This window comes from Camarhynchus parvulus, chromosome 7, assembly GCF_901933205.1.
Source record: "Camarhynchus parvulus chromosome 7, STF_HiC, whole genome shotgun sequence".
Classification (NCBI taxonomy): Eukaryota; Metazoa; Chordata; class Aves; order Passeriformes; family Thraupidae; genus Camarhynchus; species Camarhynchus parvulus.
The window spans coordinates 28,431,112-28,446,790 of NC_044577.1; the positions used below are offsets into that span (position 1 = coordinate 28,431,112).

Sequence of the window (15,679 nt, forward strand, 5' to 3'; positions counted from 1 at the left end):
TTCCCTCTTATCCTCCATTCCCATCTACAGAATACCCATCTTGTTCAGTCAATTTGTTTTTAGACACAGTGAACTTCATGCCTCTGCAGGATGAAATTACTGCATTATGTTAATTTGCAGCTTATAATGAACCCAGTGATTCAAAACTTTACAGCTAGGAAAACCTAAATGCACATCAGCATGCAAAAAGTTCAGATTATTTAGCACAAAAGGTGCAAGCAATCTTATAGTACCAATTTCAGGATGTACAGCTACGATCAGCCAACTTAAAAGAAAAAAATTGTATTGAAATTTTGTTTTAATTCTACAAATTACTTAGGTCATTGTGAAACACTTCAGAAAGCATCATCCAAAAGAAACCAGTTAGGGTGCAAAAAAAAATGCAGCCATCAAAACAGGAGGGTTTATGGTTCCACTTCTGGAATAGTTTCCCATCTGTGTGGGGTCTGGTTTTGAGTCTTTTGATGGAAACATCCCCCTGAGTGAACCCACAGGTGGTATTGAATGTAGTAATGAACAAGAACTTTATGTACAACATAGTAAAAAACAAACAATGTGAATTCCCCCCAAATGTACACCAAAATCCATCAACTTACTTGTGAGATCATTTTGGAAAGAAGAGTAAGTGGGTATCTTGGCAGAACGTACAAAGACCGTCTCTGTCGCAAAGCCCGTGAAACCCCCGCTGCTGGTGGAGGCGTTGGCTGTCCTGCCCTGCTCCACCAATGCTGGCTCAGATGGCCCTGGAGAGCTGGGAGCTCCAGCATGGAAAGAAGAGCTCTCCATGCCACCAGCCAGAGTGCCACCTGTCACTGAGAGCAGCATCCTCTCCTCAGCACCAGACGTGGATGAAGTGTACACGGGATCGGTGATGGGGCTGGACATCCTCCTCTCAGCACCTGAGCTGCTTAGTGAGTGATGGCTGCTGCCAATTGCTGGAAAAGGATGGAAAAGCAGGTGCCTGATTTTATCATCTCAGAGCAGACAGGACTGTCCAGATACTGAGGAATCAGTACCATTAGAGCCCTAATGGTATGTTTATGTTATTTGTAATTATCACCCCAACCCAGACAGGCAGTCAGCGTGCCCTACAGAAACAAGCTACATGTCTCAAGAATGAGACCCTTCTTGTTAAGCAGCAGCAGCTGCAGATATACAACACCACAGGGCAGCACCATGGCCACCTATAAATGCTGCCTGCCCATGACACCTGCAACAGCTGTGTCATACCAATCCCACAGAGAAGGGAAGGGAGAGGCAGTCAAACACTACCCCAGAGTTCAGAAAAACTCACTGGAAGGTTCAGCAGCAGCTGAGAAGTAGGTGAAGACCTTGGATGAAAGGGTGACCTTGGGCTCTGGAGACCCTGCTTGGCCAGATGACACATGTCTCACTGGAGGCCGTGCCGTGGAGGACAGGACAGGGCCGGTGCGGGTGTCCCCAGCTGTGTCCAGCTGAGATGTGAGGCTTTCTGCTTTTGTGCTCCACGTGCTGCGGCTGCCTGGGGCTTGAGGTGTCCCTTCCTTGTGGATGAAGAGTGTGGCTGAAGGTGAAGGCACTGAAACGCTGGGAGCAAACGCAGGCAGCAGCTTTGTTGGAAGCTCACTGAGTCCTGCCCCGCTCTGTGAAACACGACTCTGTGTCCCAGGCTGTGCTGCTGGTGAGGACAGCAGGACCATGCCCAGGGTGCTGGTGTGGGGCAGAGAGGAGCAGAGCTCCCTGTGGCACTGGAAGCTCCATGGGTGTCCAACACAGGCACTGTGCTGCTCTCCTCCCTGGTGGCAGTTCTCACCACACCGGGTGTGCTGGGGAGAGGCAGGTGTTCCCCCGTTGCTGAGGTCTTGTCTGCTGAGAGAGAGCAAAGCAAAATGATTTATGCACCCTAAACTATAAATAAGCAGGTGTTCTCTCTTCCATCACCAGCCTCAGGCTGAGGACAGAGAGAACATGGCAGAAACTCCAATCCTGCAGAAAATGCTAACTGTGAAGGCACAGCTCTTTCCTGTGCTAGGAGGAGCTGCTGACAGCAGGGCACCCTGGAGAGGGCACTAGGAACAAGCTATGGCAGCACTTTTGGGTTTGCTTCCCTCCGGCACTGCTCCCGGTGCCACAGGCCTGACCTGGGCACCAGACACCCACATTGTCACCTCTGCACCCACAATGAGTGAGGGGGAGAGCACACAGCACCCAAAGCCCTGGTACTTGAAAGAAAGCATGGCAGGTTTGTATGGATCAGTAAATGCTGCCTTTGCACCCCAGGGTGGGAGTCAGGAATGACTGCTGCTGCTTCTGCTGGCATAAACACAGCCAGTGGGGCAGTCTTGAAATTGTGCTGTCCCTGAAAACACAGCAAACCTCGAGACTGCTCTGGCAGTAAGTCTGGCTTTTCCTGGTGCCTAAATGTAAGAAACAGATAATGTGTTTTTCTCTGGAAGTTTAAATTTTCATCCATAACATCCAATGCCATCATCCAGCACCTTCCAGCATGCCCTCCCTCTCCATGCAGGTGGGAGTCTGATGTGTGGTCAGAGCTCACCTGGGGAAGTGCTTTCTGGAGAAGATGGTGAGCCTGTGAGCAATGGGTTCACAGATGACAGGGTGGTACCTCTGCCACCACCACCCTGGGTTCCCAAAGAAGACTGGGAATGGCCTGGAGAGCTGATGTTACCAGTACCAGTGGTGGAAACCTCTGTTTTTTGGGCCAAGGTGGTGCTGGCTGGCAGAGACCTTAACGTCCTCCCTCCTCCCTTGGTGCCTGTTGTGTAAACAGAGGTGATGGTGGTGGGGAAATTGGTTCTTCTCTCTGTTGACAGGATGCTGAGTGACACATGGCTGCTTCCAGTAGCTAAAATGTGATAAAGAAGCAATTTACATTTTTACACATATGGAACTATAAATAAAAATGAGCTTTCTTCCAATAGCACCCAGAGGCAGCAAGTACAGTACACAAACACGAGTGGAAAATATGAGAAGATGTCAATTTCCAAAGATGTAAATCCTCCCTACAAAAATTTGTCTTCTAAAAAACAGTGTGATGCTGACAAAAGTGCTATTATATAAAAACTGTTGAAATACTAATGCTGTGCACTTGATTTCACCATTATGTGCCTGAGTGCACTCCATGCTGCTAGAACAAATATCGTGGTGACCCAGAAAAGCCTGGAAATCAGTTCAGACACGGCACTTCCCTGAGCAGTGTGAAGGTCTTAGAGAAGTCTGCAGAAGCAGGATCAGGGGGATCAGACCCTTCAGAACCAGAGTGGGGACTATGACCAAACAGCAGCATGAAGGACCTCAGGGACCACATTCAAAGCTGCCTTAAATTTGTTGAGCTGGTTCAAATTCTGGGAAGCAGCATGATCCAAGTAGTAGGACAGAAGGTAGGAACTGAAGTCTGATCCCTGGGACCACAGGGACATGATCTAATCCTCACTTGCTTAGTTCTCTTGTCTGTAACAGGGAGATAGACACTGGAGACAGTAAAAAAAGGACTGTGATTTGAGAGTTAATTATTTTTCTTGGCATAATGAAACTTTCCACACATGTGCCCTTTCTAAAGCACATTTTTTTGGTCAAGAAAGAGCTGAATAATTTCAGTCACAAAATCACACTGCATCCTTCCAAACAGTTTATTCTACACAGCAGGAAAGAGTCAGGCAAGTGCAAGCTGCAGGCTTGTAAGAAAAATTATATTTCAATTCTAATGTGAGCTCACCTGGAGAAGGACCTTCCAAAGGAGAGCCAGAGCGTGTTATGGGAGACTCTGCCACCTCAGTGAAATCTGTCATTCCTGTGGACCCCTGAGCTCTGGAGGCCTCTCTCCCAGAAGATGTGGACAAGGATTGAGTTGTTCCCAAGGTCCTGTACATGGCACTGCTGGATGTGGAACCCTTGGCTGCTGCCCAGGGGCTGCTGCCCGAGGCAGACCTGGGGGGCCTCCCCCCACTGCTGGATGTGGCTGAAATGGGAGTGCTGGTGGCAGAGGAAGTGAGGGAGGTTTTCTCTTCCACTGGGCTGTGGCTGCTTTTGACACCTAGGACACAATAAAACCAGGTTTGATTTGTGCATACAGAGCTAGACATGCAACTGTGTGCTCAGCACCCATTTCTACACTGCCCATTGACAAACTGAAGGAGTTTCTCTGGGAAGAGATGAATCTCTTCAGTACAGGCACCTGTGCCTTACAGAAACCCATGAAAAATCTCAATCCCACATCCTACAGACCAGCCTGCATGGCAGACACAGCACCAGGTGAAGCTGCAAAACCCCAGCAAGCATCTCTGGCAGGGAAAGTGTATGCATGTATTCCTTAGCAATGCTCTTCCCAGGACAGGAGTTTCATTAGTAATGAGGCCATCAATGTTTTCCACTTTTTCACTCAAAAGCTGAGCCCCACTCTCCCCCTTCCCACGCACCTCACTGCCAGCTCAGTGCAGCCAGTAACAAAAACATCCATGTATCCAATAATGACTGATGACCATATCTGAAGAAAAACAGAGCAGGGATGAGAAACCTCATCCAGCCCCAAGGCAGACAGCTTTCAGACTAACAAATTTACCTGGGAAAGGACCTTCAGAGGCAGAGAGGGAGCTTGTGAGCAAAGGAGGGCCTGGGAGATCGGTGGCTTCCCATGAGCTGTTGGGATGATGTGTCCCAGTCCTCAAGGAAGAGGAGGTCCCACCCAAAGAGCTTGTGGGGTTGGTGCTGCTGGCAGAGTCTCTTGTCACCCCAGCTGTGTGGCCATTTTCTGGGGACATCGGTGTCCCCACTGCCATGCTGGACACGTCAGCAGCCTGGATGTCCAAGTGCTCCGTCGCCTCTTCTGCACCTGGGATGCTCTTGGGGGGTTCATAACTGCTGCTAGAAGCTGAAAAAGGAGAAGTGAAAGGCAAAACTGCATAAACATAAATAAAAACTGCTGGGTAGGTTTCATCCCACTGTCAGTAGACGTAGACAATGTATGTGTGAATATTCAGTATGGAAATATTTAATACAGAGAAATCATTGAGATGGGGGAAAAGTGGTCTCTAAGTAGGAACTGCTGAAGTTATTGCTTGCAAAATTCTACTGGAAGTTTTCAAGGAAAATCTATCTTCCCCTTCCAACAAGAATAATATTTATCCATACTTTCATTTCTGTGAAATGTTTTTAAATGTACAGAATGTGCCAAATACAATATTATTCCTCCTTTCTTTAAAATAAAAAGGATATATTTTGTTAATAAAGAGTCTTTAAATAAGAGTTTTGAGCTATCTATCAAAACTCACTTGTGGAAGCACTTCCTGAAACAGATGGCAAGCCTGAGAGCAATGGGTCTGTGACACCTCTGCCTCCATCAGCCTGGGCACCCACAGACAACCCAGGGGTCTGGCTCTGGGCTGAAGAGCTGGTGATTTCAGTCCCAGAGGTGGAAATCTCTGCCATGGTGACCAGCCTGGTGCTGGCTGGCAGAGACCTCAACGTCCTCCCTCCAGCCTTGGCAGCTGTTGTGGAAATGGAGGTGCTGCTGGTGGGGAAATCCGAACCGAACCTCTCCGTGGCTGAGCTGTTGGATGGCTGGTGGCTGCTTCCAACGCCTACAGTACAGTAAAAAAAATGGGTTTATACACATGAAATTGTAAACAGATGGATCCATTTTCTTCCCAGATGCTTACAGTGCACATACAGATACTAAGCATAGGAAGTGTTCAATCTGGACAAAGTGCTCCTTTGGACAGGCAGGACTCCCCTCACTGCAGGAAGACCTCGCACAAATCCCAGGGCTTGCTGCCAGGCTTTGTGAGAGTGGCATGGCCCAGACAGCAGGAAACCCCACAGGACAAGGACTGGGGGGGTTTGCCTTTGCTCTAATATTGCTGAAAATAGGCTCAGGCTTTTTTTTGTTTGTGTTGTGTGGCTTGAGCACAGCATCAAACAGCAAAGGGAGGAAACCTAAGCACAGCCACATTCCCACAGGAGCCTGCAGCTCACTACACATCCCAGGGCTCCATGGGGCACTGTCCTTCAGACACTGGATCTCAGGTTTCCTGCAGCCCCAGGGGTGCTCCCAACAGCTGTGTCAGTGAGAGAACCTGGGAGATGTGTTTGCTCCTGAAAAGCCCTGGACACAGGATAAGGATTCAGCAACACTTGAGTTTTCAGTGTTCATGTGGAGCTGGGCAAAGCCTCTGGTTTTGGGAGCTCCAGAAATTGGCTGCTGCAGAGCAAGCAAGGGGAAGCCATGGAGCCCAGGGACCTCAGGTTTGCTGCCCTGAGCAAGTTGTTAAGCACAGGCATCTCACCCTGCCTAGCTGAGAGGCAAACCCACCCATGTGGCCACAAGTGTGGGTTCCCAACCTCCCACCCCACCCTGTCACCACTTGGGCACAGGTCAGACAGGGCTCAGAGCTGCCCTTGCTCTGCAGCTGGCACTGGCCCACTGAAGATATTTCACAGCTGCAGACATCCACCCTGCAGAAAACACTGTGATAACATCCAAAGAACTTCATTTTTTTTCAAGTGGAAAGTGCTGGGGGTGGGGATTGGATCAAATTATTTTTTTCCATTGCTTTTTCCTGCTTTCAGCAGGGAATTTCAGTTAACCATCCAAATAATAAAAAACAGAGTGCATGCAAAACAGAGCATCTCCTCTGCTTCAAGAAAGCAAATACTATAAAATGGCTTTTCAGAGCTATGAAACAAAGGCCAGCAAAGCTCACCTCTGAAGGTGTTGTCCATGGGAGGTGATGGAGTCAGCAAAGGGCTGGTCAAGCTCCCTGTGACACCCCTGGGGTGTAGCATGATGTGCTCTGCACCAGTCTGGGTACTTGAAGCCTGGGAGGAGGCCTGGGGCTGTCCCAGGGAGCCAGGGAGGGCAGAGCTGGGGCTGGGTGAAGCAGCTGCAGCGCCCAGCTCAGTGCCCAGCCAGCTGCTCATGGGTTGGGAGAGGCTGTCAGTGCCTGCAAGGCAACAGGGGAAAGCAGATGAGAACCCAGAGATGGGCTCAGCTGCCTGCTGAGCCATTCCACACTGCCACCCCTTCCCCTGCCCCCTTCCCCTGTCTGCACTGTGCCTACAGGATCTTTGTGCCTGGAAGCTGCACCAAGTAGTTCATAATTCTGAACAGTAGGAGAAGCCACATGGATTCTTCTCTCCATCCTTGTGCATAAAGCAAGCCAGTAAACTGCCCTGAGTGCACAGTGAGGATGGAGAGCTGGATCCACAAGGCTCTATAGTACAGGAGAACCAGGCTTAAGCAATGCTGGCTGCTCTGGGGAACAGCATTCACCTTGTTCCCAGGTGCTGGAACACTTTCCCAGTGTTCCTAGGCTGAACTGGGATGGCTCACCTGGGTGATGAGGTTCTGGAGATGAAGGTAGCAGCGTTGTCCTCATGGTGTTAAACTCTGACACGTTCCAGAGCCCGTGGTGCCCTCCCTGTGTCCCCTCAGCCGAATTGCTGCTGACAGCTTCCAAGTCCAGTGGTGTCCCCTCAGCAGCTGCAGGGGTGCTGGGAGCCCTCTTGCCTCTCCCCAGCCTGCCTGCAGCACGGTGATGGCTTCCAGGGTCTGGAAAGCAACAGGGAGAGGGTCATGTTCACCTGGAAAAGTTCTGCTGTCCCAGGTGGGTGGCAGTAGCATCACTTGCAGTGGTACCCAGCCCTACCACATGCAACAGGAAGGATCACAGCTGCATCCCTCATGTTTCCTCTGTTTAACAGAGCACAGTTTAACTGCAGGAGGGATTGATGGGAACAGAGGGTTTCTGTCACCAAAAAATAATGGCATTATATATATTGTCCTCATTTGAGCATGGCAAAAGAAACAGGTTTTTTTTTAGAGATGTTAAAAATGCAGAAGGCAGTAAGGAGCCGGTGCCAGAACAGCCCACAGCTGGCAGCCTGGGCATGCCAGCTCTACATTCTAGTCCCTAAGAAGAAAAAAAACCAAGGAATGAAAAAAATTAAAGAAAACCTCTATGCTTATATCTTATTTCAGCTGGGGATATTAAGAAAGAAAACTGAAGTGGGGACAGGGCAATCATCACAACTTTGTCTTGCTGCTGGGAGAAACAGGCCTTGATTTAAATTCATATTTAAAAGAGTACATTGGTTTGCTTATGACTGAAGATTATGAACAAGCCCAAAAGTAAGTGCTCACTTGCAGGATTTCCATGTAAGGACCTCAGCCACAAATCATCATCACAGCTGGTCAGGTATCCTTAAGCTGAGTTCTTACAACCTAGGCTGGGCTTACAGTGGGGCTCAGGTCCTGAGGGGAGAAGCTGTGGGGACACCCAGGGGTCTCAGCTCTTTGCAGAGCCCCTGAGCTCAGGGGGTGGGCAGGACTCCCTGGGTGCTGCTGAGTGGTGAAAAACAGCGGCAGCTCCTGAGAATCATCTGCATTGTGATGCTAAAAAACAAAACCCAGCTTTCCTGAGATTGGATTTCTCTCAAAAATCTGCATTTCTAGCTGTGGGGCAGCAATGTTTCCTAATCCACTGGCTACGCTCAGTCCCAGTGGGCTGGGAACAGCTAACAGGGACTCACACATCCATAAAACTCACCGGGAGGATGGCTGTGGGTGAGCAGGTGGGTCACTGTCCCAGCAGATGGGTTCTCTGGGGATCCTGCTCCTGGAGGGGGGACATCCCCATCACTGGCAGGGGGCACAGCGTGCCCTGTGACCCGGCCTGCTGCTGGCACTGCCCCTTGCCTGGCAGGCAGTGATGCCCACTCCCTGCTCCCAGCCAGCATCGTCACCAGCTCCACAGGAGCACCAGCAGTCCTTATCTCTGTGCTTGAACTCCTCTCCTGATGGCTGCTTTCAATGACTAAAAGGAAAGAGGAGAAAAAAAAACTTAGATCCCATCAGCACTGATGTGCAGGCTCAGCTCCCTGCAGTAACACCAAGGCCAGGCTCTGAGCTCATTTACTTACACTAGAGAAAAATTTTGCATAATCAAAACACAGACATGAAATTTATTTTTGGATTTGCACCAGTGGAAACTAGATTGGTCTGTGGGACCAAATACCAAAATCCACCTCTGTGCAAAAGACTAATTCAATTCAGCACCCTCAGGATTTTTTTGTGTTAGGAGAAATAAATTTTGAATGGAGCAAAAAGAAAGTCTCAAACAAATAACTGGAAATACTCACAGTGTAGGGTCCATGGCAGGAGTGTGAAGGTCGCCAGAGCTGACAGCCCAGCACAGCCCATGTGCCCCATTCTGAATGTAAGATGGGAGGGGAGAGGGCCCCACAGCACTTTCCCTCTCTCCACTTGGCCAGTGCTTGCTGGACACCTGACCTCAAACCCCATCACCTGCAGAGAGCTGGCAGGGAGCTGGCTGAGAACTGCAGGGCACCCAGGATGGTCAGTGTAACCCACCCAGCCACAGTGCAGCACTGGGGACAGAGGAGATCGGTGCATGGTGTGGGTTACATGGCCCACCCAGGTGCCAAAGCACCCCAAGGTGATGAGGTATTTTAGCACTTCTACCATTAATGTCTACCAGAATATGAGAAACAAGACAAAGAAGAAGATTGTGCATGAGTGGTGGTCCAGGAAATCAGGGTTTTCAGCTTATAGTACCACCCAGGACTGTGAGGATTTCACTGCATATCAGTTCACACAAAAATCAGCAGCCACCATCTATGTTACAGTCCCAAGGCTTGGCTGGCACTGCAGCCTCAGATGACCTTCAAAGCCCACAACAAGCTTTGAAGTCAAAATCAAGTCCAAATCTGAACAGGCAAGGTCCCCATTTTGTCCATTTTCCTTGCAATAAAATTCAGTCTCCGTCATGTGCATGGCATCCACAGGCAGCAGATAAAGGCAAAAAGCTCTGATTTTGAAGGTTAAACCTGTTCTGGGGCTCCAAACATTTTCTGTAAGAAAATTGTGTGTCCAAGACAAACACCTGTGGGACACCTCCTCCTTGTCTTGTATGTCTTGCTTGGAGTTGCTGTGCCACAACAGAGGTGGCAATTTCAGAAGTGGTGTCCTCTATACATCTGCAATACCTTCAGTGGGAACTCACCAAGAAACAGAGGGGTAGGTAGGACAGTCTGTATTTCATCCTGGGAGTCTAAGCCCCCTGTGGGCCAAGGAGGCAGGAGCTGTGGTGGAGCAGAGCCCCCAGAGTACCATCACTGGCAGCCTCACAGTGGCTGCAATGCCGAGCAGCCACTGCCACCCAGAGCCCACTGTGAGCCACCTCCTGTCCCATGGGACAAGCTCCTGGTCCTCACCAGCTGGACAAGGGGATGGGAAGTGGCAGGGGATGCTTGCTGTGTTCATTTCCAATACCCAGCCTGTAATTGTAGCCCACAAGTCCATTTATAGCAGCCCCGAAAACGTGGCTGTGCTGGAGGGCAGTGCACTGAATTCCTCTCCATCCCCCTCTCACTAAAAGCTTTCAGCTGTGCAGCCCATGCTGACTGGAAAGCCTGTGGCCAGCTTTGCTGCACAGAGAGAAGGCAAAGCAGCAGATGCTTAAAGAAACCCTTAGGGAATGAGGATAGACAGAGGGAAATCTGCTTTCCCAGGTTGCCAACTCATTTGTCAACAAGGGCTCTGGACAGGCAAGCATCACACTTCAGCAGGCATTTCACTGCCACCTCTTAAAAACTAACCCTGGAAATGCCAGCAAGCAGTGCCTTCAGCTATGTTCCTATGATTGAATGAGACCAGTTCGAAAGTAAAACACTGCTGTTTGCTTATCTGGTGGTTGTTTGTCCTGCAAACCCACCTCAGAGTGTTCTCTATCTTCTTTTGGCTCTGCAGAGATGCTGGGAATAAACTGAAGCAAAAACCCTTCCCCTTATTGTGGGCGCCAGCAAACCTGGCTTTGAGTGCAGCCAGGCAGTGGAGGGGCTGAACAAGAAGGTATTATTTACACAGGCTTTTTAGAGGCATCTGGCATTTTTAACCCTGCCCTGCTAGGTCTTGGTGCAGGAAGGAAAACCTCGTGCTAGCACAGGCTCAGCTCCCCAGATCAGTGGGTGCAGAGCATAAGCTACACTGGAAAATTCAACCCACAGCATGTAGTAAGGAAGCCCCAAAAAAACCGTGTTGTTCAACAAAATAGACATGAAATCTCACATCCATCAAGCCTACTAGAAGTGCAAGATAAAACCACAATATCCTCTTTGATTTGCCTGCAGAAATTAAGACTTCAAAGAAGACCCTCCTCTGCAGCGGACAGACCAGATCAAACTTCTTCCAAAAAATTCCCCACGGGACCATCTGGCCTCCCCTGATGCATTAAAGGCTTAAAGCAGAGTGGCCCTTTAGCTGAGGTACAGATCTGTCACTAACAATTTCGTCACATCCTAGCTGCCAACAGCTTTGCATGGTTTAACTCCACATAACCACAGCCACTGAGAAATATTTGACTTCCAGCACAAAACCCTGCCACCCACTGCATTGGTGTTTTCCTTCCCAGTGAAAACTAGCAGTGATGCTCACCAGACAGGTCGAGGCTCGGAGTTACTTTTTCTTTGCAAGCATAACAAGCCTGAGGCTTGCTGTGAGCCGAGTTACACAGCTCAGCCAGGACAAACAGATCAAGTTCCAGCTGATTTCTCAAGGCTTTGGGCTTGCCCCTGGCAGCCCAGTTGGAGATCTACCTTGTGAGACTCCTGAAAAATCTCTTTCGGGCCAACAATTTTCTGTCTCCGTCTGTGACACAGCACAGGCATTGCCCTGTTTCACAGCTGGCTGCTACCAAGGCAGTGTTTAGGTGATGCTCACAACTCAACCATGGGTCAGCACAACACCAAAAAGCACAGTAATGCAAGTTTTCTGCAGTGACTGTGATCACACACAGGGCGGGGAGGGAGGTGGGATGTATCCTGCTGATGCCAGGAGAGCAGCATCCCCACAGGCAGCGTTTGTCAGGAGATTGCAGCCAGCCAAGGCACGCCACAAGCCATCCCAGCCCCACTGCTCCCCTGAAGATGGGATTCTTTCCCCTCGAGGGCAAGAAAAATACTTCCTTGACGGAGGAACACAAATTTAACCTGAGTTCTCACAGAAGGAAAGCCAAGAGCAGCTGACTGTCTGTCCAGAGCAGCCCTTCACCCAGAGCATCCCTCGTGGGGAGGGTGGGCATTCCCTGGGGAGCATTCCCGCTGGGATGGGGATGGAGCCGCCCATGGAGCCGCCGCTCTGCCGGGGCTGCGGGAGCATCCCGTGCCCGCGGAGGCTCCTCCCGAGGAGGACAGGCAGCTCTAATTATAAACCCCACATCTGTTAACGTTGCATAATCTCAACATCATCCGAGGCTCGCGGAGGGGAGAAAAAACTCATCTCGACTTCACAAACTCCTGGCTGGCTGCAGGGAGAGGTTGGGAAGAAAGGCGGGCTGCTCGGGAGAAGCAGCGGGAGCAGAGCGGGGCTGGGGGCGGCTCCGGTGCCTGCCGGGCTTGGGGTTTCGGTCCCTGCCGGGGCCGGGCTCCGGGCTGTGTTTTGAACGAGCGGCTGCTGCTGCGGATGTCGGGATCATGGGTGGAGGCCGGTTAGGAGCCAAGCGAGTTTGTGCGAACAAAAGCTAAAGCCCTAAATCTGGACCGTCCAGGGCTCTCTGGGATTTTCAATTTCCTTCCTTGTTCTTGCTCTGAAAGAAGAAGTTCAAGGCGGGGGTGAGCAGGGGGGGATGAAATGGAGGTTAAAAAAAAATTCCTACTTGAGATGGGTCAATTGAGAGTAAACACACTGATAATACAGCTTGGGGAAGGTCCCTCGTGTGCACTAAGTACGGGAAAAATGCAAGAGGTTTTTAACCACATGCAGTCAACCCTGTTCTGCTAATTTTTTTTTATATCAATACAAGGATTTATTCTGTCTGGATTAAGAGAGGTGGCAAGAGAGGGTGTATGGGGAAGAGAAGAAGAGGTGCAGAAGCCTTGCCAGAGCCTCTCACCCTTTTATGGGGGTTGGTTTGGATGCAGTACACTATAGACACATTCCCTTGCTCTGGCGGCTCTGCTCCTCATCCTCTCCCCACTGGGCCCCAGGCAGAGCAGGACAGCAATTCACAGGACCTTCCATCATTTTAACCATAATAGGAAGGATTTATGCAGGCAACAAAGGTGCCTAGAGCTTTACCATGTCAGCTCAAGAAAAGTGATGAGGGTTTAATGCCAGCAGCAGCCCCTGCAAGCTCTGAGTGCCAAGGTCCACATGGCTAATGCCCACCTGGCCACTTCCAGCCATGGGTGCCCACGGGGCTGGGGACATCAGCATCATCCTCAGACACTCCAGTCCCACACCACAGCACCTTGCTTGCAGCTCTGCTTTGTGACACAAAACCACTCTGCACTTCCACACCACCTCCCTTCTGGGACCTGTAAAACCTCAGAGGATGCTGAAGGCCATTTTTGCTTCCCACACCTTTTTTCACCATCCCAGAGCCTGATGCTCAGAGATGCCATTAGGAAAAAAAAAAGGATCCAATTACTGCTCTTAAAAGCAGTACCCTAAAGCAAGGAAACAGGTTCTCCAAAATAAAGAGTACACAGAAATCTGTGATCCTTTCCAAAAGCACAGCATATATCCATACAGAGCGCCCACAACTGGGATAAAACCTGCACAGTGCAGGGACAGGATATTGTTCTGCTTATCAAGAGGTTTACAGCCTCTTAGTTTTGGTGTCCTAAACATTTTCCTGGGGAGGTGCAGGCTCCCAGATCACCTGCACAAGCCCATGAAATCCTAAGCTTCTTACTTATCCTTCTTGGGCAGTTTGGTTCAATCCACAGATCCCTGAGACCACACGGATCCATGGGACCACCTGTGCTGCCTGGAAACCACCAGCCCGTGGCTCAGGGCAGCTCCTCAAACCTCTTTTCATAGACTTTGGTTTTTAAACAGCTTTTAGCAACTGAATTAAAAAAAAAAAAAGAGAGAAAAGAAAAAAAAGAAAAAATGTAAAAGTCCTGGTTTATCATCAAGTCTTTGAAACATACATTTATATAAAATTCCATTTCCAACAGGGATAAGCTATGACTTACCATACTGCTAAAAAACCCATAAGCATGCTGGGGCTACAGTAAAATCTCAATCCATCCATCCAGTGGAGACTGAACCTCCAGTGTCCCAGGCCCTGTGTCCTGACATCCTTTCTTGAGCAGAAAGCCAAACCCAGCCATATTTTCTGGCTTGACAGCTCATTTTTGTTCTGCCCTGGAAGCCTCCCTCCAGTGTTAATGTGGGAAAAGCCCCTGCAGGCCCAGGGCAGAGCAAAGGCAGCCCCAGAAGCACTTACCAAAGGGATTTCTTTTCTACCGTTTTTAGTAAACATCAGTAAAATCAAGCCAAAATAATTCTCCCTAAGTGCACAGCTCTCTGAGCACTCACACCTCCTCTCCATGCCCTTTCCTGCAACCCTGCAATGCTGAAATGTCCCCAGCTACCCTGCCTGCACCATAGGTCCCAAATGCTAGATCCCAGCATCAGCAAATTCACTTCTAAAATCCCCCTGTCTTCTCTATAATGTCCTGCAGAAATATTACAGAAAATATCACCCACACATTGCTTCTCCTTCCTTTTTTCTGAGGTTTTTAAAGCCCCCTGGAAGCTTTTCTAGTTGGGAAGGCAACACTGCCCTCACCAGCACTCACAAGGCCAGAGCAAAAGCCACACAGGGACCCAGCCTGGTGTCATTTTAGCTTCTGCTCCCATCCGAGGGCAGTGCTGCTGGAGACTATCAGACGGCTTGGGGAGGAAGTCTCCTGGCAGGACTCCACCAAAGTGGAGTTGCTAGGTCACTGGAACAATAAAAAGGCAAGAAAAAACATCCTGGCTGTGAAAAAGACTGGGGGGAGAAGAGGAAAATCCATGGTGGTGTGCACAGTTCTGGTGAAGTGGTAAGAAACAGGCTGGTGAGGCTGGAGGGAGCAGGACCAGGCTGCTGTCAGCTTCTGCAAACACACAGCTTCATTTCTAACGTGGCTCTTTCTCCAGACCTCTCAAACAAATACCTCCAGAAACCTGGAATTTGTCTGCAAGGTTTGCAGCTGGGGAAAATCTCACAGGGGTCAATATTTCCAGGGCAGCAAGTTCACTGTGCTGTGGAGAGATTCACTGCACTTTGCCTGTCAGCTGGGCACCACAGCCCACGGGACGGCTTTCCCCCCCAGCAGCTGCCCAGGCTCACTGAAACTGGCCACACAGGAAACCTGCCCCCAGCAGGGCTGGGCTTTGGTGGTAAGGGCTGAGCATCTCTACAAGGGGCTGAGCACTGCACAGACCTGGGGCTTGGGCTCAACTGTAAGGAAGGGTGCTGGAGGCTTAGAACCTGCAGGATGAAATTTTGCTGGCTGGAAAATCTAATTTCCAGGCCAGAACGGAGCATTAGCTCATTCTGTGTGACCTCATGATAACCAAAGCCATTCCATGAAGCTTATTTACTCCCAATATAAGTTCAGTGACTTGTATTTGACTTAAACAGATCCTGCAGGGGAAATAAACACCCAAACTATTGGTATTTGTAATTACCTGAAAACCGCAAGGACTGTGGGCTGAAGCACAGATTTTTCTGCACAAAACGTCAATGCCTATCAAAAAGTAATGCCAGGCAGTGGCAAAAGACATCTGCCCAAGGGGCTGAGGACTCAGCCTTTTGCAGACCCAGGTGAAAACAAGATTGTGTTTCCACATCCCACTCTGGAAACAAAACCACAAGTCCTCTCTGCT

At 49.7% G+C, this 15,679-nt stretch overlaps 1 protein-coding gene across 1 annotated transcript in view; it reads right to left on the reverse strand.

Moving 5' to 3' along the window:
- HEG1 (heart development protein with EGF like domains 1) overlaps positions 1 to 15,679 on the reverse strand; it is a 51,457-nt gene that overhangs the window by 24,659 nt on the left and 11,119 nt on the right. Inside the window, 10 exon segments of the mRNA XM_030952374.1 lie at positions 597 to 935; positions 1,295 to 1,702; positions 1,705 to 1,848; positions 2,537 to 2,845; positions 3,716 to 4,033; positions 4,559 to 4,867; positions 5,268 to 5,576; positions 6,699 to 6,938; positions 7,328 to 7,546; positions 8,544 to 8,810. Of these exon segments, the coding sequence (XP_030808234.1) occupies positions 597 to 935; positions 1,295 to 1,702; positions 1,705 to 1,848; positions 2,537 to 2,845; positions 3,716 to 4,033; positions 4,559 to 4,867; positions 5,268 to 5,576; positions 6,699 to 6,938; positions 7,328 to 7,546; positions 8,544 to 8,810 (2,862 nt within the window).